The sequence below is a fragment of the Tasmannia lanceolata genome, unplaced genomic scaffold (assembly GCF_043159265.1).
Source record: "Tasmannia lanceolata isolate RefF3 unplaced genomic scaffold, GAP_Taslan_0.1 ptg000048l, whole genome shotgun sequence".
In the NCBI taxonomy this organism is placed as follows: domain Eukaryota; kingdom Viridiplantae; phylum Streptophyta; class Magnoliopsida; order Canellales; family Winteraceae; genus Tasmannia; species Tasmannia lanceolata.
Window position 1 is genome coordinate 3806151 of NW_027518725.1, and position 26050 is coordinate 3832200.

At 43.0% G+C, this 26050-nt stretch overlaps 1 protein-coding gene across 2 annotated transcripts; it reads right to left on the reverse strand.

The window, feature by feature from the left end:
- Window positions 1-2983: 2983 nt before the first annotated feature.
- LOC143864132 (serine/threonine-protein kinase/endoribonuclease IRE1a-like) lies at window positions 2984-24186 on the reverse strand. Of its 2 annotated transcripts, none has more exons than XM_077374950.1 (7): window positions 23806-24186; window positions 15770-16061; window positions 14298-15679; window positions 12419-12591; window positions 12044-12290; window positions 11636-11939; window positions 2984-3323 (listed from the first exon to the last, which is right to left on the reverse strand). In XM_077374950.1, exons 1-7 carry the CDS (start codon window positions 24159-24161, stop codon window positions 3141-3143), a joined length of 2937 nt encoding a protein of 978 aa, XP_077231065.1. In that variant the 5' UTR covers window positions 24162-24186; the 3' UTR covers window positions 2984-3140. The 2 variants fall into 2 exon arrangements, with proteins under 2 accessions (XP_077231065.1, XP_077231066.1); XM_077374951.1 differs by lacking the exon at window positions 2984-3323 and adding an exon at window positions 7942-8019.
- Window positions 24187-26050: the final 1864 nt, after the last annotated feature.

Here is a 26050-nt window from a genome sequence, read left to right on the forward strand (position 1 = left end):
TGAGCGGCAATACCGGAATTCTTTCCTCATACACTTCTCCCATTGACGTGATAATGGGCCCCAAAAGAAGCAGAAGAGCAGCAACTTCTTTGGGTATTTACTCGAAAAATGGGCCCACACCACCCGAAGTGGAGCTAGACCCTTCACCTAGCATAGAAATACCACCGGCTAGTGGCGGTCTTTGTGTGCGACAGCCACACACTTGTCCTTCATTAAGAGAGAGATCATGGTTGGGGACAGCGGTATCCCATTCCCCCAAATTTGCCTCACAAGCTCCGCCTAATTGCTCCACGTGTCTACCATCTGTAGCTTCTTCATCACCTACAATATTTTGAATTTCAAAAAAGTTCTTATCCTGCACCAAAGTGCTATCCTGCACCACGTTCCACTAGGAAAATCAATCTCTCGGGCTGTAAATCCAGATGCTATCAACATATCTCTTGGACCTGTGGAAATGCAGCGGACTAGGTCAGTTGGTAGTCCTCTCCCTGATTTCTAGAGATATTTTTCTGGCAATCCAAATGGGGAGGAAAACTATTTCTTCCTCGAGGTGTAATACAGTCTCCACCCCTCCCAAAAGAGGAGTCATCCTGTCTTATTCGGCAATGATCTAGGTCAGCTGGTAGTCCTTTTCCTGATTTCTAGAGACCATTTAAGAAGATGAATGGCGCAGATGAGCATCTGAAAGATCTAGTCCAAGAGTCTGTCTCTTCCCAAATGTCATGTTACCGAAAAAGCTCAAAGTAAAGGACATGAAAAAAATAAGATAGAACAACAAGTTTGAAGACCCATTAGGATGTATGTGGGGTTATTGGGGCAATATGGGCTCAATAATGATCAGTTGGGACAGTCGTTTTAGAGCCAAATTGACTATCAAAGACCCAGAAACGATTGTCTTATACATCAATTCTCTGTCACGTGGACGCTAAATTGACGATCAGAGACCTATAAATAACTAGGGCTGCAATTCGAGCCGGGTTTTACCCGACCCGCATCGACCCGACCCGACCCGAAAATAGCCTGGGTTGGGTTCAGGTTTCACGGGTTTCGGGTCGAGCCGGGTTGCGCATCCAAAAGCCCGCATGAATCTCGGGTCGAGCCGGGTTTGAAGGAGCCTGACCCGACCCGAGTTACATAAGTTATAGTATGTATTTGTTTTTCTATTGTTAGTTAAAAGTTAAAAGTGAAAACCCACACACGCACTGTTATAGTATGTGAGTGTAATTTCTGCTTCTATATGTTGAGTTGATTCAAGTGTTTGATTCAGCATTGTTTGATTACAACATTGTTTGATTCAAGTGTAATGTGAGTGTAATTACATCACTGTTTGATTCAAGTGTAATGTGAGTGTAATTTCTGCTTCTATGAGTTGCGTTGCCTAGCCAAACAAGAGTTTTCCTTAAAAAATTGCGTCAATGTGAAAAAACCGGACCCGACCCGACCCGAGATTTATCATGGGTAGGGCCGGGTTTAGGAATCGTGGGTTTTCCGGAAAAAAAAAACCCGACCCGAGTTGCAGCCCTATAAATAACCAAACAAAAGCTTTTGTATTAGTTCACTGTCTAGATCACCCGCTGGAGGAGGAAAGCCACATAAGGAGATGGAGCAAGCTCAAATGGTCCTTTTAAATTTAAACCACCAGTATTCCCAGTACTTAGTTGGCCCTTTTCCATAATTTCTTTGATTCCTCAGTCCAATAAGGAACCCGGGTGGAATTTAAACTGGGGCAAACTGCAATGATAATTTCAAAGGAAAGAAGCAGTACAACCAAGAAAGAAAGGCTTTGCAAAAGAAGAAGAAGATGCATGACAATTAGCAAGAAGAAATTGAAGCCTTTGGATTCCTTGTTTAGAAGGTATCCTCACATGGCTACTAAAACTAATAGCATGGAAGGGATAACTATGATAGCCGAAGAATTGAACTCTTTAAAACCAAAATCTTTGATCATTGATACAATCGGTCCCCTCACTAATCGGTCATAAGCAACCATCCCCTTACTAACCGATCCTATGTTACCATCACCGAATCATTTGTATCTGGTAAGTCTAATTAAGACGTAACCTTGTCGCTAGAGTCCATGAAGTCTGTAATTACCCCTCTTTCGGATGAAGAAGGCGAACCTCCAATTGAGATTCTCAAAATAATCAAGCAAACAATGGAACATTGAGCCCGAACTATAATGGAAGAAATTGAAAGAATAAATGTTATCACTAAAGACACTAAAGAAAAGAAATCGAAATGATAAACATTATCACTTACGACACTAAAGAAGACCCTAAGCAAATCCGAATTGGAACCATGTTATCCTTGGAGGAACATGCAAAAATGATGGACATGTTCAAAGAGTACAGAGACGTCTTTGCATGATCCAATGAAGATATGTTGGGACTTAGCACAGATATAGTGGTTACTCTGCACCTCACACATGCAGATACCTGGATGCAGAATTGTTTGAATGTAATCAACCTAAGAATTTAGGAGTGGGTCCAGGTGTGTCAAAAGATGCATTTGCAACCTTTCGTCTACAAAAAGCATTCCTCGAGTTATTTTTCATTAGTCAAGCTAAGCAAATATTCAAGCCCCAGCCATAAAATACCAATTGCCCATAAAACAAGGCTCCGACTGAACCCATCACTTGGGCAATATCTAAAAGCCTAGACCCAGCACATGGACTTTTGCAGTTCTTATGGCCATAGCTAAAAGTCATAGATAATCCTTACCATCAGATTTGAGGAGTTCTGCAGGTTGTGAATGGCAAAACAGAGTCGAACGTCTTAATGAGATTCAAACATTAAGGCTCTCGACTATAATACATTAGCAAACAAACCAAAAATATTCAATATTTAGTGAAGACAATGCCTTGAAACAAATCTCAGTTTGAACTCCATATCTAATTGGAAAAAAATGAGCATGATAATCTAACAAGAACAACCAAATGAAGCTAAAGATGCAGAAGATAATAAAATTCTAATAAAGGTGATGATGATAGAACATTGATCAAATTTATAACACTAGCATGATCGAAATATATGTACAATATTGTTACAAGAAACTTGTTAAGTTAATGCATAAGATACAGATACAATTAAATCACTCATGAACTTTACCTATACAAGACTACATATGGTTGTCATCTTCAATTAAGAACCCGGATGAAAAAACTCACCATGAGGTAGATAGTCACTATTGCTTCTAAAATATTTCTGAAAGCATTGTTCTTCCCTGCAGTAATTATATACAACTTTATAAACTTCAATTAATAGTTTTGGAAATCGACTTGTAAAGTAGTCATCAAACCCTTCAGGAATTGGCCCGAGAAGTTCCTAAAATAAGAGAAAATAATTGTGTTAAGAGCGATGAAAGTATCAATCATAGAACGCAAATCTTTAACATGTATTCAAATCCTTATTCTAATGCAAAACAATGGATTTAGTTAGGGCGTCTTTGGCTACATCTGAGAATTATTTGTCTACGATCTTATATGCAAATTATAATGAAATTATATATGATTATTAGAAAGTAATGCTTATAATAGTTTTAGAAATGATACAGTTAATGGCTTCCAAGGAGAGGTGTCAATATCCCATTTTTAAATAAGATTAACCAGAGGAGAAAAGCTAGCTGCAAACTCAAGGTCTACAGAACCACCTCCCACAAGCTTTTTTTTAATGATGATAATTTTTATTTAAAAAAGAGATGGCTGAGATAGTCCAAACATGAAGCAGAGACACAAAAGCAACCGAAACAGATACAAGCCAAAGGGCGACGGATCAGGGAGGAAAGAAAATTGAATCCTTCCAAGCTGGATCGAGCCATCTAATCACAGTTAAGGAGTCCCTTTCCACTATCAGCCTGTCCAAATCCCCCCTCCCTAAAAAATATGATGCCTTGAAGCACTGCCCTTCCCTTCGCTTCATTGGGGTTCGTGATCTTGACATGGTTTAAAATTTCAGTTTCCGTACCGGTTTCGGGCCCTTGAAATTTTGAAATTTCGGCCAAAATCCGGCGAAACAAAGAAAAGTATATTTTATTCAATATTAAATTTCAGCCGAAATTACCGAAAGTTGAAATTTCGGTGAAATATTAAACTAATTAAAAAAAAACAGGATTTGGGGTGAAATTTCGGAAAAATCGAAATTTCGGCAGAAATAAATACCGTTTCGAGTTTTCGTGATTTCGGTGTCGGTCTCCACCGAAATCCAAAATTTCGGATTTCGGTCGAAATTTAAAACCATGGATCCTGGTCGGACTAGAGAAAGACTGCCTGCACCAATCTCATCCATAAGAAGACCCCCCCCCCCCCCCCCCCTCTCTCTCTTACTACCACAAATCTCTCTCCTACCTTGAAAACACAAAGCGGGTGCGGGGATGGGCCGGGATGGAGAGGCATGGGGTCCAAAAGAGTCTAAGGTTGGGAGTCTCATGGGGGCGTTTATGAAATATTCCCCCCCCCCCCCCACCTCTCACTACCACAAACAAATCTCGCCCCAACCTTGAAAACACAAAGCAGGTTGGGGGATAGGGCTGGGAGAAGTGATAGAGAGGCATGGGGTCTAGAAAAGTCTAAGGTTGGGAGTGTCATGGGAGCATTTATGAAATATTTTCTTTATGTCTTTCAAAATTCAAGTACATCAAAAGTAGTAATTTCTAACCATCTTCGTATATATTTTTCAAAATTTAAGTACATCGAAAAATAATAAATTCTAGCCATCCTCATTTCCATGCCTTCTTTCCCCGTGCCTTTGTGCTTACTCCAATGAAGTACTTTGAAGAGTTGGAGGAGTTTGATACACGGGAGTTGGTGATGGTGGGACTGATGGAGTAATAGTAACAAGTGGTGTGGAGAGAATGCCAACATCAGAAGGGGTTTGACAAGCTCCTTGGCCGCTCCTTCCTAAGGAGCGCTGAATCGTTGTTCGCAAGAGAGGCACCCATGAGGCACGATTCATGCTTCGAAGTCTCCAAGAACACCTCGGGCCCATGGGAGAAATAAACTGAGCAGGGTCTTTCCCCAAGATATAACTAGAAAGATGAGCCTTTATGGAATTTTTGAAAATGTGGGCGTTTCTCTCCTTCCAGAGGACCCATAGAGTGGACATCAATACAAGTCTCCATAGAATCCTTCCACTTTTGGGGCAAGGCTTAATGAACCAGCTATCAAGTAAATCAGAAAGCCGAGACGGAAACACCCAAGCCATCCCAAATCACTTAAGATACGACTACATGTCTCTGGTGACCCTACAAAGAATATATGATCTACAGACTCTCCTGCCTCCACATAGAGGATGCAATGATCCACAATTAGAACATTGAGATTTCTCAAATGATCGATCGTTAGGATCTTATCCTGGCATGAGGTCCATCTAAAGGCGCAGACCCGAGGCGGTGTTGGAATGCTCCGAACCATGTATACGGGCAAAGTAGGAGAGCTAGGATGACACAACGGTAGAAGGACTTGAAGTTGAAAGTTCCAGACGAGTCTCATATCCAGACCCTCTCCATCTTTGCCTACCTTTTTCACATACAGGAATTCCAAAGCATCCAAGATCAAAACCACCTAGTCCAACTCTCACCCAAAGAATTGCCTCCTAAAATTGACCTCCCAAAATTTCTGCCCCTCTATCCATCACACACAATCTTAAACCAAGGCATCTTTATCATTCGCCATACTGAATAGATTAAGGAAGTTTTCCATCGGGGAATCCTCAAACACCACCGATCCCTCCAGAATCTAATCATGTTCTCTTTATAGGCTCTGAATTTGATTCCATCTTGGAACATGTACATCTGCCTCAAGATGTCCTTCCGCTCAGTCAACCTGATGCCTCTTTACCTGTCATCAGAAATCCAATTTTTCTGGCACATCCCATACTTGATCTCAACCACCCTAACCAAGAGCTGATATATTTCCTCCCTGAACCTCCGCAACCATTTTTCCATGCAGCACTTTGTTATTGAATCTTAGGATTCTTAATCCTAAGACTCCTTAGATTGGCTTACACATCTCCTCCCAACTAGCCAGGTAAAACTTTCTCTTCTCTTATGAGTCGGCCCAGAGAAAATTCCTCTGAATCAGCTCAATGAGTTTAATCACCCTGACCAGGCATCTAAACAGAGAGAAGTACACCGGGATAATGGTTAACACCTCCTTAATTAGAGTGATCTGCCCTCTAGAGACACAAGATTCTGCTTTCAAGAAGAAAGTCTTCTTTCCACCCTTTTGATGATCGGATCTCACATCCGCTTCTTTGGTCTTCCTTTGCAAAGAGGGAGACCTAGATAGGTGGTCGGTAACTTCTCCACCAAACACTCAAGCAAAGCCGTCGGTCCGTCTCTCTCCTCGGCCCGAAGATGAATAGCCAATATTTAAGACTATTGAAAATGAAATCTCTGCCCTGTCACTACTTCGTAGCACCACAGAACAACTTTTAATTTCAACACTTTGTCTTAATCTGTGTCACTAGAAATCAGATTGTCATCAACAAACTATAGGTGGGGATCTATCATCCCAGGAGAGAAACTATATGAAAACTCTCAAGAAGGTCACAGCTTCTACCCTTATCAATCATTCTGCTCAAAGTTTCTGCCACTATAAAAAACAAAATCAAGAGACAGGGTCTCCTTGTCTGAGCCTTCAAGGGGACTTGAAGAAGCCTTTAGGGAACTATTCACCAAAATGGAAAACCATGCATAAGAAATGCGCCTCATCATCCAAGCATGCAACCTTTCTCAAAATCCCATACTGTCACATTCCACTCAATCATAAGCCACTTTCCATATTCAACTTGCACACGACCCCTTTTTGTCAAGCTTGGAGTAAAACTCAACCGCATCATTAGCACTTAGAGCGTCACCCAAGATTAGAAATCGATTAGTGCAAGACTTTTTTCATTCTTTCTAAGTACAACCAACAAAGCTAATTGGTCAGAAATCCAATAAGTTGGTCACCCCTTCTATCTTAAGACTCAAAGCAATGAAAGTAGTGACAGCGTTCTTATCCAGCACCATACCCTCATTAATGGCTTTCTGTCAGGATTTTTGTTAAGACCTTATAAGTACAACCAACAAAGCTAATTGGTCAGAAATCCAATAAGTCGGTCGCCCCTTCTATCTTAAGAATCAAAGAAATGAATGTAGTGACAACGTTCTTATCCAGCACCATACCCTCATGAATGGCTTTTGAAGAAAGCATGTATATCTTCTTTCACTACCTCATAACAATACTAGGGGTGCAACTCGAGTCGTTTTGAGGCCAACCTGAACCCAACCCAAAGGAGCATCTTGTCAACCCTAACCCAGCCTAAGGAGGGTCAACCTGAATTCTAACCCGAACCCAGCCTTAACCAGACCCAAACTGATGCCCAACCCAACAAGAAAATGAAGAGGAAGAAGAGATGAAGAGAAATCTGGGGAAAAACTGAAAACCCAAAAAGAAAATGGTACATGACTGTGAACACAGCTGTAATGCATGGGGATGGGGCTTATAGCTCAGTTAGAACGGGCAACTTCCTCCCTTCCCTTCGATGCCCAAAGAAAAATTAGGTTGAACCTGATGGGTTCGGATTATGCCCGACGAGTTGCACCCCTACCAGGATCCCGATCTCTACTCAAAGACCCCGACCTTGATCTCTTCCTCATAGAAGGCCTTTTCTAAGGAGGCTCGGTCAAAGTCGTAGATCTTGCTGAGTTTCACACCATCTGGTCTAGGGTGCCCCCATTCTCTACAACGAATACGTTCTTGTAGAATTCCACGTATCAAGTAAAGGACGCGTATATGTGAGACCTTGCTTATGTAGATAGACATTGCTATGTAACTAGCATTCTACCAACTTAAGATAATTTTATTTGCAAGTAAGGTCCCATTTTGGTGACATCCAAAGCAACCTAAAAAATCATTATCCACTATTCAATACAATAACATAGATATTCAGAAAATACTTGGGGGTAATGAGCCAATCATTGCACCTTTTGTTCTCTTTGTCCAGCCACGTCGGATTGGTCCCATGCAATGAGGCACACCTGCAAGCTCCGATTGGTCCCATACAACAGCTCAGATTCAGTGCAACCATTACATTATAAAGTGGTTTTTTTTTTTTTTTTGGGAAGCTAGATTGTAGGCGATTGTTACTTGCTTTAGTTGGGAAACTCGTCCTTTTCTTGTATTTTGGAGTCTCTTATTAATCAATATTTTTATTTTTTGTTGCTAGAAAAGAGAGAGAGAGAGAGAGAGAGAGAGAGAGAGAGCAACAAAGCCTGTCTTACATGGTTATTCAACTATTTCATAATTGCAATGAGATCAATGGAGCAACTAACAAAGAGCCACACTTAGATGGCTACTTAATTATCACAAAACTGCAATGAAATGCCCCACATATCAAGTGTACAAGTCTACTAACACAAAACTCTGGGTGTCACAATCTCACATTGTCCATTTTTGAGTGATGGCTATTTAATAAGGGCTCAGGAGGGAGACAGACCCAACAATGGTTATTAAATTGACCCAAAAAGATTTTAAAAATGAAAGGGTTAAGTAAAGGACGTATATGATAACTTACTAATCACAGACAGAAATCACCACTAAGCAAGGACCTATCAATGATGATTAATGGAACCATATCGAGAATGAGCAACAAAAACAAGATGTCCTAAAGTCAATAAAGACAAAAAATAACAATTGATCATGCACATCAATTGTATGGGAAGCTCTTCATATTTGGAGGGATGATCTGATACCACTTGGAAGAGACCCCTAACTCAAAGCTCTGATACCACTTGATATGGGCCTAGGAATCTTTCATCCCGATCTTAATAATCAACGTGGAGCAGTTCCAATATAACCAAGCCCAAATATGCAATATCAACTACTAGAAAATATGATAGAACCAAGAACTGATAATATGTGATAATAACCCAGCAATATGCAAACTCATCTCCAAATAATCACCAAGGATCAACTCCAATGGTACACACGATCAATTAAAGAAACCCAAAAAGAATTATGATTTTAACCCGCCACATCATCAATCAAGATTTTGGTTTCTTAATTTCCCTCAAAGAACCCGCCACAGAGAACATAACCTTGGATAGGATAGAATGGAAGAAAATGATCACGTAGAAGAACCCAACTAGAACCAGGATTAGAGCCGGGTAGATCCCTTTTACCTTCTTCATGAATTTTTTTTTCTAAAGGATTCATTTAGCCGACCCCAAGTAGCTTGGGACAAAGGCTTTGTTGAGTTGAGTTGAGAATTTCCCTCAAATATTAATATCCTTGATCACACAACCAGTCAAGAAACTGAAAACAAGATAATCCTGTTTCAATGCAAGACATTTCAATAAAAGTATAAATAGCAAGGAAGCCAATTGAATAATCAGCGAGCTGTCTACAATAATCTTTCAAGAATCACGAATGTAATCAAGAAAGATAGTATGTAACCTAATGCCCTCAAGTACTCCCTGCCGAAAATGATAAGAAACCAGTTGCGCTCAGCCTATTTCGATCTCCCCAATCATCTCGAATCTGGTTGCCTTTGGGTGAAGATACTCTTCATGTTGGAATCAGCATGCACAGTCATAATCTAAAGTGTTGTGGTTTCCATCCGAAAGCAATTCTGCTTGAAGGGTATATAGTATCCAACAGACCCATGTTTTGCAGCTTGAAGCCATGTCCAAAACCACTGCAAACTCAATGATAAAATCAACAATATATGAGATATAAACCGTGATACCTCATAGTTGCTGAATCGGTATGGACCTTCACAAGATGTTTCGAATTGCAAAGGTTAACCTCAACAAACTCTCGGTTGCCTCTTCAACAACATGTGGCTCAAGGAAGTTGTGAAGGATCAAATGTTAGGCCCAACAAACTCTCGGTTGCCTCTTCAACAACATGTGGGTCAAGTAAGTTGTGAAGAATCTGTGATGATGACCACAATCTGCTAAAAATCCACATTGTTCCTTCTGGTTTGCAAAAGTAAAACCCAGAATATCAATGACTTGTGGCTGTTTTCTAAGTACGAATAACCCACAGCCGGTGTGATTTCAATCCAGATTTCACATGAATACGCAAGCAACCGGATTCAAGTGAACCTGAAAACAACCCGAGTTCATGTGAACCTGAAAGCAACCCCAATTCACACTTTTTCTACAGAGATTTTTTGCATTTTGGTTGCAAGGATAAACGCCAAAAACCACATAAATCTCACTGCCTGTATATGGGTTGACTTACAGCTAACTTTATAAAGAAAGCTACAGGTTCTACTGCTTCAAATCCAAAAGCAACCACGGTCGAAAGCCATGGATTTACAGGTTTTTGAAACACTTTCTAGATGGCATCTACTTGATCTCCTCAAAGTTAAATTCCTACTCCTCAATCTAGGAACCCACACGTTTTGACTGCTACAACTCAAGATGAAACAACCTAGAGAACTGACCAAAACCTCAGTCTACGCAGTTTGTGATCCCCTGTTCAAACAGGATATTATAAGTAGAACGAGGTATTTGTAGATTGTAGTGCAGGATGATTCCAAGATGTTTTTTTGGTTCCTTCACTAATTGAACATGAACAGAAAGAAATATCCAATCCTTTCAATCATGTAACTATTGCAAAAAACATAGCCACAAATTAAAATTCAAAACGACCCAGAGACATTATGTTTTACTGTTGTTTCTTGTATGGACGCGAAGAAGATGACACCTGAGAGAAATTCTTTGCAATGGATTCTAAGGTCAATAACTCAACGGAATCCAAACCAGAGTTGAATCTAACATGATATATTGTAATAAATGTAGAAAAATCAATATAAAAACACGTCTATCAATTTGATTTTATAGAGCTTTGAATTTCCTTAGCACACTGCCAAGAGGATTTGATCCGCCAACACACTGCAGGGGGTATTAGTGATTGACCACATGCACTACGCGATCAATACTCTAGAGAATACACTACACTTGTAGAGAAGACACCTTGAAGATTTCATAAAGAAGTAAATAAGTCCAATGCATACCCATCGTGGGTTCTAATTCTCCTTAATATAATAACTTCAACACTTTCCAACAACTTAGACTTCTAAGTAACTTCTTAATCTAATTTCAGTTTAACAAAGGAATTGACTAGCTAACTAAAGGCAACATGCCACAATGTATAAAATGTCTAATATAATGGGAAATTAATGTAAAAATAACTAATAAGCTAAACAAGCAGCGAGATAAAAGAACTAATGAAGATTAACCCCACAAATTCGGCTAGGGTATGGCTCAATAGCTATGATCTAAATCGAAAACATGACGGAAGTAGTAGTTAGATATTTTTTCACAAGACAAAGCCACTTCCATGATTGAACAGACATGTCCTCGCTAAGCCAAAAAGATGTATGCATAATTCCCTAGATTGACTTAAGGAGGCAAACAAATTAAATGCCCTTGCACTGGAAGAATATAGAAATGCAAATCAATAAGTACTACTTTAAAATATAATGTTTGATGCCTTAAAAGGTGGATAATCAACTATTACCATAACTGTATCCATATGAAATAAATTCAAACAAACTAGTTAATTTAAATATAGAACTCAATGGGCTCAGATTAGAGGTGAAATAAAGCAGAAATCATATAATTATTGTTGTTAGAAACAAACCTGGATTTCTTTAGGAAGTTCTCCATAATGATTTAACTTGTTTCTAATCACTCGCAACAGATCACGAGTGCTGTGATACTTGTAACGTCTATATCGGCCAATGTTTGTAATAAATGAAGCTTCCATCTTTTCATCCCACTTCCCATCTAACGCTACTGGCGCAACATTCTCTAGTGCCTCCAAAAGATCTGAATGACCCTCCTGAGTCTCTGATTCTACCCTGTCACTGGAATCTCGAAGAAATGAGAGACGCATCTCAGAACTCCAAAGTAGAGGGTGTTGCAGAACCTCTGTTGGCTTTGGCCTAGGAACAATTTTCAAGTGCTTTGTCAAACCTGCGATCTCATTAATAATGATAATAATAAAATGCCACCTAGATTCATAAAAGTTTATTAAAGAGTTGCTTGCCTCAATTTTGGGTCGGGGTCTAGCAAATGAGAAATAATATGTACAGCTTCTGGGATATGCTCTACTAAGAATAGGTCGAAGCGGTTGTTGTCAATGTTATAGTCACGTTTAAGAGGTTCACCAAATGGGTGTTTACCCCCTGAAATGCAGAAGAAGAGAACACAGCCTAAGCTGAATAAATCTACTGCACGTGTTTGACGTCCACGATTAAGTTGTTCAGGTGCTTGCCATCCTGAACTTCCAGAACCTACAAATAATGACAAATATGAAGTTAAAACAATAATCTATTCTCAGGATTCTACAATATGCTCACTATTATTGTACTATTAGTTAAAAACAATAGTCTACTTGTCGAGGTTCAACAAGTACCCTTACCAGTAGCATGATTACTGAAAGATGTCGTGTCGTCAAGAAGGTGCTTGCTGATACCCATATCAGAGAGTTTTGCACATAAAAGTCCTTCAGTGCTTATCAACACATTTTGTGGCTTTAAATCCCGATGTACAATTCCCTTTTTATGTAAATACGCAAGCCCAGAGACCACATCCCTTCATCACACATAAGCAACAAAAGTTAGTACGATGCAATATTAACACAGAAATTAATGAAGATAAATGTAAGAAAAGGGACAGATAAGAGGATCTTACTGTCGCTTTTTTTTCCTAGGAGATCATGAGAACAGTTTAGAATTGGCAAGGAGAATTTAGATTTTGGTCTATCAGTGTAGAATGGAGAATCTATTTCCTAGAATTTTATCAAACAGTAAAGAGAAAGCTGGAAAGACACCAGCACGTGGAAAGAATGGTGAATACAATAGGTACTCAAGACGTAGAAAACAAATGTCGGTAGGTCCAAGGAGAGCTTCTCCACGTAGGAACATTTGGCAAGTTCAGCGTCGCTAAGTAACAGCAAGACCCTAATTAGATAGCTAATAATTAAATTTATTTTCAGTCCGCTCATTCCACAGACTTATGGATGGGGAGATCATCATTGTCGAACTAGAGCAGCATTGAAAGCCGTGATTATTGCTGCCAAAGGATGTTAGACTTCTAATGACCGAACAAATACATATTCTGTCTGTTAAAGAGTTAATCAATTGGACAATAGGAGGGCATATTTTCTTTGCTAGACTATTAATACTTGTGAAGTAAGAGAAGCACCATAATCATTGTTGCCAATGATAAACACCCATTATCTACTTGGCAACGCTATTGGGCAACTGAAATGATGGTGCTTCTCCCAAGTTTTGAAGAGTGTTGTTCAAGCTAAACCCTTGGGTTTCATGGTCTATTCCAAATATTGGTTGCAAAAAGCTCGACTTGATAGAAGCAAACATAAGGACTATGAATAGCAAAATATGGGAGTATGTTCCACAATGAGTTTGAGAAATGCATCAAGCTCAAGATGGACTTCTTTGTACAATGAAAACAAAGGTTGTGAAAGTGGAAGCTCTAATTAATTGCTTGTCCGTGGATATTTCCCGCATTGGAACTTAGCAAAGGCATTTGTCAATATTTTCAATTGGTGAGTGTGGACGCCATCATAGTCCAAACCTAAAGGAAAAAGACAGCATACTTGATAACTTCGTAGGCCTTGGCTAAGCTCCTATATCACTCAAAAGTTGTTATTATGAATAGTCGGTTGCTTATACCGCGGCATAGTTTTATTTACTAGTGCAAAAGCTTATCATATTGATTACACGAAAAACTAGATGAAATGTAAACATGAAATCAGCAAGCTTTACTGGGCAAATGCCGGTGCGTGTGCAGAATGAACGGATATACAATATCAAGATATTTTCATTGGTGCATGCATGTGCGAAAATGCAGTTAGATACATTCCCGTGAGGGCATGCATTTCACCAACTATATATACATTAAGTAAATGTTGCTTAAAATTCCCATTATTCAGGGATGCAAGACAATTTAAAACAACAAAACTTTGTTTCAAACAAATATAAGATTGTCTATTATTGGATATCATGACACTTATCTGTTGGTGAACCTTATCACCATCCAATGAAAAATATTGTTTGGAAGTGAGACCCACAACACCTCTTTGAAAAAGAAAAGAAAATAAATCAAAGCCAGTGGGGCTCAATCTCCATCACCAACCAAAACTTTTGATTGGATGTGTAATAAGGTTAACCAATAGCAGAACATTCCATTGTTATTATCTAACACTTATCATTCCCCAATTTAGATAGAGTAAACAAGAAATAATAAAATTTCTAGTAGAAAGTCCTTCAACTAACCTCATCAGTTTTAACAATTGAGATGAAGGACGGCCATTTGCCTTCCATAATTCAATATCTTTGTCAATTCTCTTTATAGAGTCCAACCGAACATTGTACTTGCTTATAGAGTTTGAACTTGGAGTCTCCAAGCACTGTTGAATCAAATCATTCAGGCTGCAAGTACAATGCTCTAATGAAAGGTAAACAAAATATGAGTCTTGCTCCACTCCATAGAACCAAACAATATTTGGATGCTTATGTGATGCAATAAGAATCTCAAGCTCTTTAATAGCCACATCATGATGAGATCGCACAAGACGTTTGACAGCAACTTTGCAGCCATTAAGAACACCCTCAAAGACAACTGTACCATTGCTCCCCTTAGCAATTTCTGTATTGGATACAAAAAGCTGACCAACAAAACGACCATTGGCATGTTCTTCAGATTTTGTATGATTTGACGGTGATTCTCTATCATATTTATGCATGCATGTGATCCCAATATTCTGTGCATCCTCATTTTCAAATGGCTCATCCTGCCGATTGATGACGGTATTGCTCTTATTATTTCTCGATCTTCGTGTTTTCCTTCTTTGGGAAACTATAGATTCCTTCACAACCAAATTACTTGACTGCTTGTCAGACCTAACTTGTTTACTTCCCCATCGAATAACCCAAATAACAGGCACAATAGCGAGAATAGCAACAAGCAGAATAATAACAATCACAATAAAAACAATCAGAATAACAACTGCTACTTCCTTAAGGTTATGAGCATCATCTATTCTAGTCTCAATTTCAGAAGAATTGTTCAACCTGTCGGAAGGGGGGGGAGAGAGCCCTTCACCTTCAAGATTATGCATTTCAGCTTCACGAGAAGATCCTAACACATTGTTAAACTGAAAATGAGCAAAATTTGGTTGTATAAGATTACGGTCATGAATACGGACGACAGGGAACTTTATTGCATGCAGCAATGACATCAAATAATCCTGATATTCTAGACCGAGTTTATCCCTCGAATCAAAAGTTAGCGCATTTGAAACACTCCCAAAACCTTGATGAAGAAAAGAAGCACCAAATTTAGCAACTGACAAATTCCACGCAGCTGTTTCTAAGTTGGGGTGAAAAGACTGCAACATGTAATCTGTCCTCGTGACATAAAGCAGCACACTTGCCTTTAATTCATCAGAATATTGTTTAGCTACAACTGAATTTTCTTCAACACTTCTCACTCCTAACATTGATTGGGTATCAGGAAACTGATGTATACGAATAACTTTTCCCGCCATTACATCAACAACGAACCCTGTTGTTTTCTTTGATCCATGAATAACCATTCCATCCTTTGATACGAGCGGCATACTGTTGACATATTCTTCTATCGTTCTGTTAAGTTTCTAGAACATAAAAACATAACAACAATGAAAGTAAGCCCAAAATACAAAAACAGGAAAAAAAAATTCGAATCCCATACTGAACAAACATACCTTGCTACCAAAGTGCTTACTATGTTCATACAATTCCCAATCATCCCCCACATCTATAAAATAGTCATCGCTTCCGGATGGATATTTATTATCACTATCATCGCTATTATCATCAAGAATAGCCTGATGTGAAGAGGACAAAATTGGAGGGCCAGTTGAGAATGACCAATGGATTTTCCCAGATTTACCATCCAATAAATAAATTGTACCATCCATAGTAGCAACAAAGCCTTTACCATCCATATAAGTAAAAAGGGCAGTAACATGCTTACTGTGATCCACATCATGCTCACTGCGATTGCAGAGACATTGAAAAAACAAATAAAGAGTAAGTCATCTAGAATCATAAGTTTGTAGACCATAACAAAAGCAAGGGAAATTCATATAATTCAGGATGAAGATATCAAAAATATTTCATAATGGAAACAATAAGTTTGTACAAAAAATTAGAAGATGGTGAAGGAAAATTCATATTGTTAGGCCTAAAATCGGTAACAGATACGGCAGTGACGTAAGAGCTGTTCTAGAGAACCCGAGAGGCAAAGGTGAAGGAGATAAGGAGTTCAGTCCTGCACAAGGAGCAAACGAGGTCAGAAGACCAACCCGGAGTGTGACTCCGGACAGGCCCTTTGACACTCAAGTCAGTATGAGCAGGAGTGCAGAGCTAGTTTTTACAGTGGTTGAGAAGAAGTTTATTACCCTTTGGTTTGAGCTTTGAAAGCCCTTTTATAGAGGGTGGTTGGCTTACCTACCCCAGGACAGGTGTCGGCCTGTTATAGGCTTCAGTTTACCTACTCTGAGGTAATTACCATAATACCCCTAAACAGGTGTCGGCCTGTTATAGGTTGCTATTTTTATACCCCATCAGTTGCCCCCCAGTTCTCCAAGTCATTGTAGTGATTTGGGATAGTGTGGTGGGTTATATTCTTGATCGGGGGGAGTCTATCCGGCGAAGCCGTTTGTTCGGCCTGCGGGATTAGTCCAGAAAATCTGTCTGTCCGGCCTGGAAATCAGTCCGAAAATTTCGTCCGGCAAAGCAATCTGTCCGGCTTGGGCCGGACTGATTTTTGTTGTTTAGCGGACGCGCCATATTCTGTCCGGCTTGGGCCGGACTGATTTTTGTGACGGACTCAATCGCTTTAACGGCCATCCCTTATACGAGCACTTGACAGGTGTCCTTAGCCCCTTGGAGATACGCGCGTATTTACTCATCCCCTTGCCTCGAAGTGGGTGTCCGTCATTAATGAAAGACACATGACGTCATACAAGGACCCTCGAAGTGGGTGCCTTCATTAAATGCAGACCGCCTTAGCCGAGGCTTATAAAAGGAGGTATTCACCCTTCATTTCTTACTTTTCACTTTTTACTCTCGCCTTCTCCCTTCTGCTTTTTGCTCTGCCAGTTCGGCTCGCGTATTTCGGGGTTGTGATCGTCTGCGGATTAGGAGCCTTCTGTTCTGACCGGTAATCTTCTTGAGCCTTTTTTTTTCTGCGTTCATGTCCTATAGTAACTCTAGCTCTGAGTCCGGTTCAGGGGAGTCCTCTTCCAGTAGCTCAGGGTCTAGTTCGTCAGGGAGGGCCCAAAATAATTCGACCAGGACTTCCGGGCCAATAATGGCAAGTCCTGATATTAGAGTAGAGATCGTAGATAGTGATGACGAGGTGAATCTAGACGAGGTGATTTTGGATTTGAACACAACTCCGCTCCCAACGAATAGTTATCTCCGAGCAGAGGGGAGTGTTGGTAGTGACGCCGTTGAGGCGTCCACAACATTTCTCCCTGGCCGGCCCATTGAGGTCGTAGCTAGGGCCCGGATGGACGCCAATCCAAAATACAACGTGCGGGTTCTTTACGAGGAAAATTTCCTTGACGAGTCCATGATGAGGGACATTAGGGATAGGTACTGTGTTCCCCCAAGGTTGGGCTGAGGGAGGCGACAGAGGGAGATAGGGCTTGCAACGAGAGCTCCGACGTCTGTATATACGATGAGTCGTTAAGGGCCGGACTCAGGTTCCCTTTGCACCCATTCTTCACCGCGGTCCTTCGATATTATGGGCTGGCTCCGGCTCGGGTTGCGCCGAACTCGTGGAGGACAATGGCTGGCTTCGTTTACCTTATCCAGGGTCGGCTTCAGAGAAACTTGTTTGTGTCATTATTCCGCGCGTGTGCGCACTTGAAGAGGCACAAGGACGGGGGTTGGATTTACATTAGCCAGCGCCCGGAGGTGAAAATGATCACTAGCATTCCTTCTTCTATACACTTGTGGAAGAACAGGTTCTTCTATGTCGAGGACAGGGAGTCCACCGAGTCCTGGCCTGTTCCTCTGAAATGGGACGCCCCGGATACAGTGGCAATGAGTCGCAAGCCGTTCCTCGAGGGCGAGGATGCGAGAACGTTTGCCCTAGTCCGCGAGGAGCTGGACCGTGAGGGACTCATTCATTGTTCGGATTTTCATGGGGAAGAGGTTCTGGTCGGGCTTGGCCTTAGTACTGCGACCCCGGCACGTACGTGGCTAGCCCTGCTTTTAAATTCCTTTTTTCTCCTTTTTGTTTCTGACCGTTCTGTTTGTTCGTGTTGACTTTCAAAGATGCAGACACAATCAAAGATTGAGAGAGTGAGGCAATGAGCATTTGGAAGGGCCCAGCAGGGCCAAAAAAGGAAAGCTCCCGAGATGGCGAGTTCGGCTCCAACCCAAGACACGGGCGCCTCCCAAAGGCAAGACTACGGTGAAGGTGGTCGGCGCCTACGGCCGAGGAGCCGGCTCTTCAAAGTCAGGTGGGGACATCTACTGGAGCCCGTCCTCCCCCTGCGAGGACTGGAGATAATGTTTTTCGGCCCAACTGGGCCGTGCAGAAAAACGACTCCGGCCTCGGTGAGAGCCAGGTAGCTGCGGAGCTCCTCACTAAAGTTCTCCTCAGCAAGGATAAGCACCAGGTTCTCCACGAACCTCCAGCTGCGGCCGACGAGGCCATATTCTCTTCACTTTATCAGGTAAGGTGGCCCACGAGTATGCTTATTTTCTGTCTTTTGCCTCGCTTTCTTGTGTTAACACTTGCTTGCCTGTAGATTGGATTGTACTATAACGACCTTCGGGACAAGAGCAAGAAGTTCTCCGAGGCAATAACAAAGTCCGAGGAGGAGAGTGGGAAGCTGACGAAGGAGGCAGAAGAGCTTCAGAGGTCCATTGGACAGACGGTCGAGGAGAACAAGCAGCTCAAAGAAGAGTTGCCCGCTCAGAAGCAGAAGGCAGCCGAGGCCCTCAATGCACAGAGGGAGAGAGCCCGGGAGAGACTCGAGGCGGCCGTTCAGAAGAAGGAGGACGAACTCATCAGTTTGTCCAGCGAGTCCTACAAGGTGGGATTCTTTGACTGCCTTGAGCAGGTTAAGGAATCCAACCCTAATGTGACCCTGACGGGAATGGTTCTCCCTGACCCCCGGCGCCTGACGACGACGAGCCGGGAACCACCACTGCAGCAGAGGTCCCGGAGGCGGACCCATCACGGGGTGGTAGCCACGGGGTGTCTTGAGCTCCCCTTCTTTCTCTCCTTTTTTTTGTAATGGTCCTTGGAGACCCAACTTTTGTAACAGCCTTTTGAGGCCTCATTTTTTGTAATGGCCCTTCAAGGTCCTACTTCATGAATGGAAATTACATCTTGTTATTTATCGTCCATTCTCCACTTGTCTGCCTCTGGCTCTAGTTAGCATTGTTTTTACTTACACTGTGGGCTAGAAATAATCTGGCAGACATTCAAGCTTCAACTGATCCAGGTCTTTGCGGGGTGAACCGAGGGGAATTAACCAGCGAGTACCCTAGTTTTAGCGAACTGGGTTCCCAAGCGGCGAGTACCCTAGTTTTAGCGAACTGGGTTTCCAAGCGGCGAGTACCCTAGTTTTAGCGAACTGGGTTTCTAAGCAGCGAGTACCCTAGTTTTAGTGAACTGGGTTTCCAAAGAGCTTTGGTTTTTCTGCGCCCGAGCTGGTTCCGGACCAGGAGTGCGCTCCCCGTCTTTGCGGAGACGAGCCGTGGCGAACCAGGCAACGAGTACCCTAGTTTTAGTGAACTGGGTTTCCAAAGAGCTTTGGTTTTTCTGCGCCCGGGCTGGTTCCGGACCAGGAGTGCGCTCCCGGTCTTTGCGGAGACGAGCCGTGGCGAACCAAGCAGCGAGTACCCTAGTTTTAGTGAACTGGGTTTCCAAAAGGCTTTGGTTTTTCTGCGCCCGGGCTGGTTCCGGACCAGGAGTGCGCTCCCGATCTTTGCGGAGACGAGCCGTGGCGAACCAGACAGCGAGTACCCTAGTTTTAGTGAACTGGATTTCCAAAGAGCTTTGGTTTTTCTGCGCCCGGGCTGTTTCCGGACCAGGAGTGCGCTCCTGGTCTTTGCGGAGAAGAGCCGTGGCGAACCAAGCAGCGAGTACCCTAGTTTTAGTGAACTGGCTTACCAAGCAGCGAGTACCCTAGTTTTAGTGAACTGGGTTTCCAAAGAGCTTTGATTTTTCTGCACCCGGGCTGGTTCCAGACCAGGAGTGCGCTCCCGGTCTTTGCGGAGACGAGCCGTGGCGAACCAGGCAGCGAGTACCCTAGTTTTAGTGAACTGGGTTTCCAAAGAGCTTTGGTTTTTCTGCGCCCGGGCTGGTTGCGGACCAGGAGTGCGCTCCCGGTCTTTGCGGAGATGAGCCGTGGCGAACCAAGCAGCGAGTACCCTAGTTTTAGTGAACTGGGTTTCCAAAGGGTTTTGGTTTTTCTGCGCCCGGGCTGGTTCCGGACCAGGAGTGCGCTCCCGGTCCTTGCGGAGACGAGCCGTGGCGAACCAGGCAGCGAGTACCCTAGTTTTAGTGAACTGGGTTTCCAAAGAGCTTTGGTTTTTCTGCGCCCGGGCTGTTTCCGAACCAGGAGTGCGCTCCCGGTCTTTGCGGAGAAGAGCCGTGGCAAACCAAGCAGCGAGTACCCTAGTTTTAGTGAACTGGGTTTCCAAGCAGCGAGTACCCTAGTTTTAGTGAACTGAGTTTCCAAAGAGCTTTGGATTTTCTACGCCCGGGCTGGTTCCGGACCAGGAGTGCGCTCCCGGTCTTTGCGGAGACGAGCCATGGCAAACCAAGCAGCGAGTACCCTAGTTTTAGTGAACTGGGTTTCCAAGCAGCGAGTACCCTGGGCTTCGTCCCTCAGGTCGAGTAGCTCAATCGGCAGCGATTCCGCCGCATTCTTGCCTTTGAGCGTCATGGCATAGCACTCTCTGGACTGGGGCTGGTCTCCCCGGACTTCTCCCACGCCATTTGGCGTTATGAATTTCATCTTCTGGTGATACACTGAAGGGACTGCGCGGATCAGGTTCTTGCCAGGTCGTCCCAAGATAGCGTTATAGACCGAAGTGGCCCTCACTACCAGGAAGTTGACCATGGCGAAGGCTTGGCAGGGCGACTCTCCGACGAGGACTGAGAGTTCAATCTGTCCCTCCACTTTGACGACCTCTCCTGAGAAACCGAACAGATCTGAGTTCGCCGGCCTTAAGCGGTCGTCACCTATCATCATTCTCTCGAAAGCATGATAGTACAAAATATCGGCTGAACTCCCGTTGTCGACCAAGATTTTCTTCAACTCCCAGTTTGCGACTAGCATGGTTAAGACCAGGGAGTCGTCGTGTGGCAGTATCAGGTTGTCGAGGTCCGCATCTGAAAAGGAGATCTCATTGTCTGTCTTCATCTTCTTGCTGCATGTGTGCACGGCGTTGACTCGGCGTGCGTATGCTTTCGAGCAGCAGACGATGTGCCCCCAGCCGGCGGTCCGCCCATAATTGTGCCGATGACCCCCCTTGGCTGGAATCGCTGTGCCTCTGGTTGCGTACTGGATGGTAGAGGAGATTGACCCCGGGCAGGGGGCGGTTGTGACCGCCGAGGGCTCCAGCCCTGGGGACTCTTCTCCCTGCGCTCTGTGGCTGTCGCTTATGACATACTTCTTCAAGTATCCCCGGCCGATCAGCAGCTCAATTTCTTCCTTGAGCTACCAGCATTCGTCTGTGTCGTAACCGTGGTCCCTGTGGAACCGACAGTACTTCGACTTGTCTCTCTTACTTCCCTTGGAGATCATCCTGGTCGGCCATCTTACGAATTCTTCACCTCTGATTGCGGCCAGTATGTGTCTCCGGGAGGTGTTGAGAGGGGTAAAGTTCTCTTCCCTCCTCTGGGGGGACTTTTCTCTTCTGACGGCCTTATCATCTCTACGCTGCTTGGTAGGGTTCTTGTCTTCAGAGGTTCTCCTCTGATTTGAGTCCAGGGCCGCCAGTGTCTCTTCCACTGATATATATTCCTCTGTTCCGGCCATCAGATCTGCCAGAGAGTGCGGGTTCCGACGGGCCACTGCCCGGCGGAAATCGTTAGACCTAGCACCTGCGAGGAGCACGTTTGCGGCGGCTGAGGGATCTAGATTTGGCACTTGAAGTGCCTCCCTGTTGAAACGGCTGACGAACACCTTCAGAGGTTCGTTGTCCTCCTGCCGCAGGGCCATCAGGGATGTTGTTGTTTTCCTTGGCCTACGGCTGCTCATGAAATGGCGAACGAGATCGTCTCCAAAGTCCTCAAAGTTGCTGATGGAGTTCGATTTGATCCTTGAGTACCAGTCCCGGGCCGCACCAGTCAGTGTGGTCAGGAATGCTCTGCAGAGGAAGCCATCGGACGCGCCGTGGAGGAGCATCATTGTTCTTAATGTCTCCAAATGATCCACAGGGTCAGAGGTCCCGTCGTATTGCGGGACGGTTGGCATTTTAAATCCCCGAGGCGCTGGGGCGCTCATAACATCGTCGGTGAACGGCGTTCTGCTTGAGAACGCCCTCGAAGCAGGCCGGCTCTGATCCTTCGCCAGCTGTTCTATTCGGTGGTCCATTCCTTCGGTCCTTCGTAACATCGGATCGGCTCTACGGTCTGGTCGGTCCAGTGACCTGTTTCTCTCCACCGACTGGCTCGTCGCGGAGCCAGACTGACTTTCCGGACTCCTACGATGAGGCCGGAGTTTTTCTTGCGGCGCACGGTCTTCCTGGGCTCGATGCTTTTGTGCAGAGCGGGACCGTGACCTCCGGCGGTGGTGAGGTTCTGTATGGGCATGCCTGGCTCTGGAGTGTTGGACTCGTCTCGTGGAGTGGTGAGTCCGGTCTTCACCGTGGGGCGCTGACTCTCCCCTGTGGGAGTTCGACCTTTCCTGTACAGGTCGTGGAGCTTCCGGAGGATGTTGGGGGCGCTTGGATCAGTTGTTGGTACTGACCGTCATCTGTTGAAAGAGAGCCTGAACTTGATCCGGAGTGGGCATGGGGTTGAGATGTTCCGAGCGAGCGGGGTTCTGTTCTGCTGTGGCAGAAGTAGCCACCACCTGTGAGGCAATTCTCTCACTACGGGTCCTGCGGGGCAGCACGGCTCGAGTAGTTCCTGCGGTTGGTACCCGAGCATTCCTCCGTCCTGCCATTTTTATAAGGGGATTTGAACAGCTTTTAGTTCGTGGTCCCACGGATGGTGCCAATCTGTTAGGCCTAAAATCGGTAACAGATACGGCAGTGACGTAAGAGCTGTTCTAGAGGACCCGAGGGGCAGAGGTGAAGGAGATAAGGAGTTCAGCCCTGCACAAGGAGCAAACGAGGTCAGAAGACCAACCCGGAGTATGACTCCGGACAGGCCCTTCGACACTCAAGTCAGTACGAGCAGGAATGCGGAGCTAGTTTTTAGAGTGGTTGATACGAAGTTTATTACCCTTTGGTTTGAGCTTTGAAAGCCCTTTTATAGAGGGTGGTTGGCTTACCTACCCCAGGACAGGTGTCGGCCTGTTATAGGCTTGAGTTTACCTACTCTGAGGTAATTACCATAATACCCCTAGACAGGTGTCGGCCCGTTATAGGTAGTTATTTTTATACCCCATCACATATAATTTAGGAAGAAGATATCAATAGATAAATCATTATGAAAAAATATTAAATATTTCAGGATGAAATTAATGGAAACAAGCGTCGAATTAGAACTAAAAAACAACGAAACAAAGATAATTTTGTATAATTTACTTACTTTGAGTCAGAAAGCATAGATCTAATGGGAGGGCCTTTGTTATTGACATTTTGGGGGATAGGAAGGAGATTATTCAAAGCTTCATGATTCGAATGAGAGGGATATTTTGACGAGATTTCTGGAAGCAGATCTGGAGATGCTGGTGTTAGGGATAAGAAGATGAAGAATAAGAAAAACAGAGAGGATTTCATGAGAAACGAAAGAAAAAACAGAGAGAGAGAGACGAGGGAGAAAGAGGATTTAGGGCTTTGGAATATGAGAATTTGGGAATTATTTGGGATTCCTCCCTTTAGGTGTTGGAAGTTCAGCTGTCCAAGCTTAATGAGGGAGAGAAGACAAGTTGGGGAACGGATCATTGACGGCTTACGTTAACGGAGAATATGCGGGCATACCGCATTACAGTCAAGGAAGATGTGGGACCCACTTCCATGGACATTGCCTTTTATGAATTTTTTTAGATCGTGATGAATTCGGCCCCCCAGTAGGATAATTCGCACCCCTTGAAAGGAGGCCTTTTGACGTCAATTCACCTTAAGGATGTGAGTTATCTTAAAGGGGGAGCGAATTTATCATTATTCATGTTTTTCATATATTTTAATAGAGGAATGGTAGATGGCTCCTGTAGTCCTATTGGTCAATAACCATTTACGATGTCATAAAATTTATTAACCAACCAGGCGCCCTCTGTGACTCTGTCTACCAAAGTGGTGAAATTTGATAATGAGATTGTTTGACCTCTCTCCCTTTAATAAGCCTGGATTGCAAGATTTTTTTGGAAAAATTGGAAAAAAGTTTTTTTTTTTTTTTTTTCAAAATTTTCTTTTTTTGAATTATTTGGTTAGCACAGTGGACCAAAACTAGCCTGGGACAATGGGATTTGGTAGGCAATTTCACTAAAAGCAATTTTGCGGCTGGCTTTTGTATATCAGAACAGCCATCTTAGTTGAATTAAATGAATAATAATACAAAATCTGCCAAAAGTCAACCTGTGTAGCCGTTCTCACGTGCAAAAGCCAGCCGCGAAATGGCTGTCCGTGAAATTGGCTAGCAAGTCCAGCATAAAAATGATAAATTTTAGCAACCTGGTTTAAGTTTAATGCAGAGACTTACAATTTATGATAATATATTCCTCTAATATACCATTTTTCTCTTGGCTCCATACACTTGTTTTCCCGGGAAAGGAAAAGAAAAGGTTTCCCGAGAATCTGACGTGGCAAAAGGAAAAGAAATCCCGATAAACTGTGCAGGAAAAGGTTTCCCACGCCTGTTCACTTGCGCAGGAAATCTCGGGAAACTATGCAGGAAATGGTTTCCCGCGCCTGTTCGCTTGCTGATTAAACATTGGTGGGAAACACAAACATAAAAAATCATTTTAAACATAAACATAAACATTGGCAGATATCCTGGATTGGTGTGTGTTTTACATGTTTGTATGGGGTGGAGCTAGGTTAAAGTAATACATGTGGGGCATGAATCGTCCCCATCCCAACAAAAGTGAGGATAGTAAAACATGGGTAATCACAACTGATCAATGAGAGGGTTAAATGGTCATTGAATAGAGGTACATATCCCTTGTTATACCATACAGACAAACTCCTGAACAGAGGTACATATCTTAAAATTCCTTAATCAATTGACCCTTTTTGGGTACAGACAAATTAATTGGAAAATGGTTTCAGTAATAAGTTTTTCATTCATAACATTACAGTAATGTGAACAAACTGGGCTTTATGCCATTCAAAAAAAATTGGGCTTTATGCTAAATCACTTCAAAAATTTGGGCTTTATGCCATTCAAAAAAATTGTTGTACAGGTTTTCAGAGAATCAGTGTTTACTCCACAAATTACAGTGTCGATTGAGGAGGGTTTTATCAAACCATCCTTCACAGAGCAAATTACAGTGTCGATTGGTTGGGTTTCTAACCTTCTTCACAGAGCCAATCGAAATCAAAACCTCCATCTACCATGAAAATTATATGTGATAGCAGAATAGAAGCTAAAGCTAAAAAAAGCTGAAATCTCCATCGTCTTCTTCCTCTTCTATATTTTTTGGCTTCCCTTCTGCCATCTTTTCTACATTACGATGGAGAATAAGCTGAAATCATAGATTTTTTTTGGGTTTCCCTTCTACCATCTTTGCTAAGAATAAGGCAAAAGACAATAACCCTAAAAAGCTGAAATCAAACCCATGATCTTGTTCTTCCGGCCATGAAACCCATTTCTAAACCCTAACCATTATCTTCTT

Coding starts and splice junctions, on each gene's coding strand:
- LOC143864132 (XM_077374950.1), bottom strand. CDS start 24,161: ATGATCCGTTCCCCAACTTGTCTTCTCTCCCTCATTAAGCTTGGACAG. Junction 12,592..14,297: donor CAATTGTTAAAACTGATGAG/GTTAGTTGAAGG, acceptor TGTGTGATGAAG/GGATGTGGTCTCTGGGCTTG. Junction 11,940..12,043: donor GACCCCGACCCAAAATTGAG/GCAAGCAACTCT, acceptor AATTGTTCCTAG/GCCAAAGCCAACAGAGGTTC.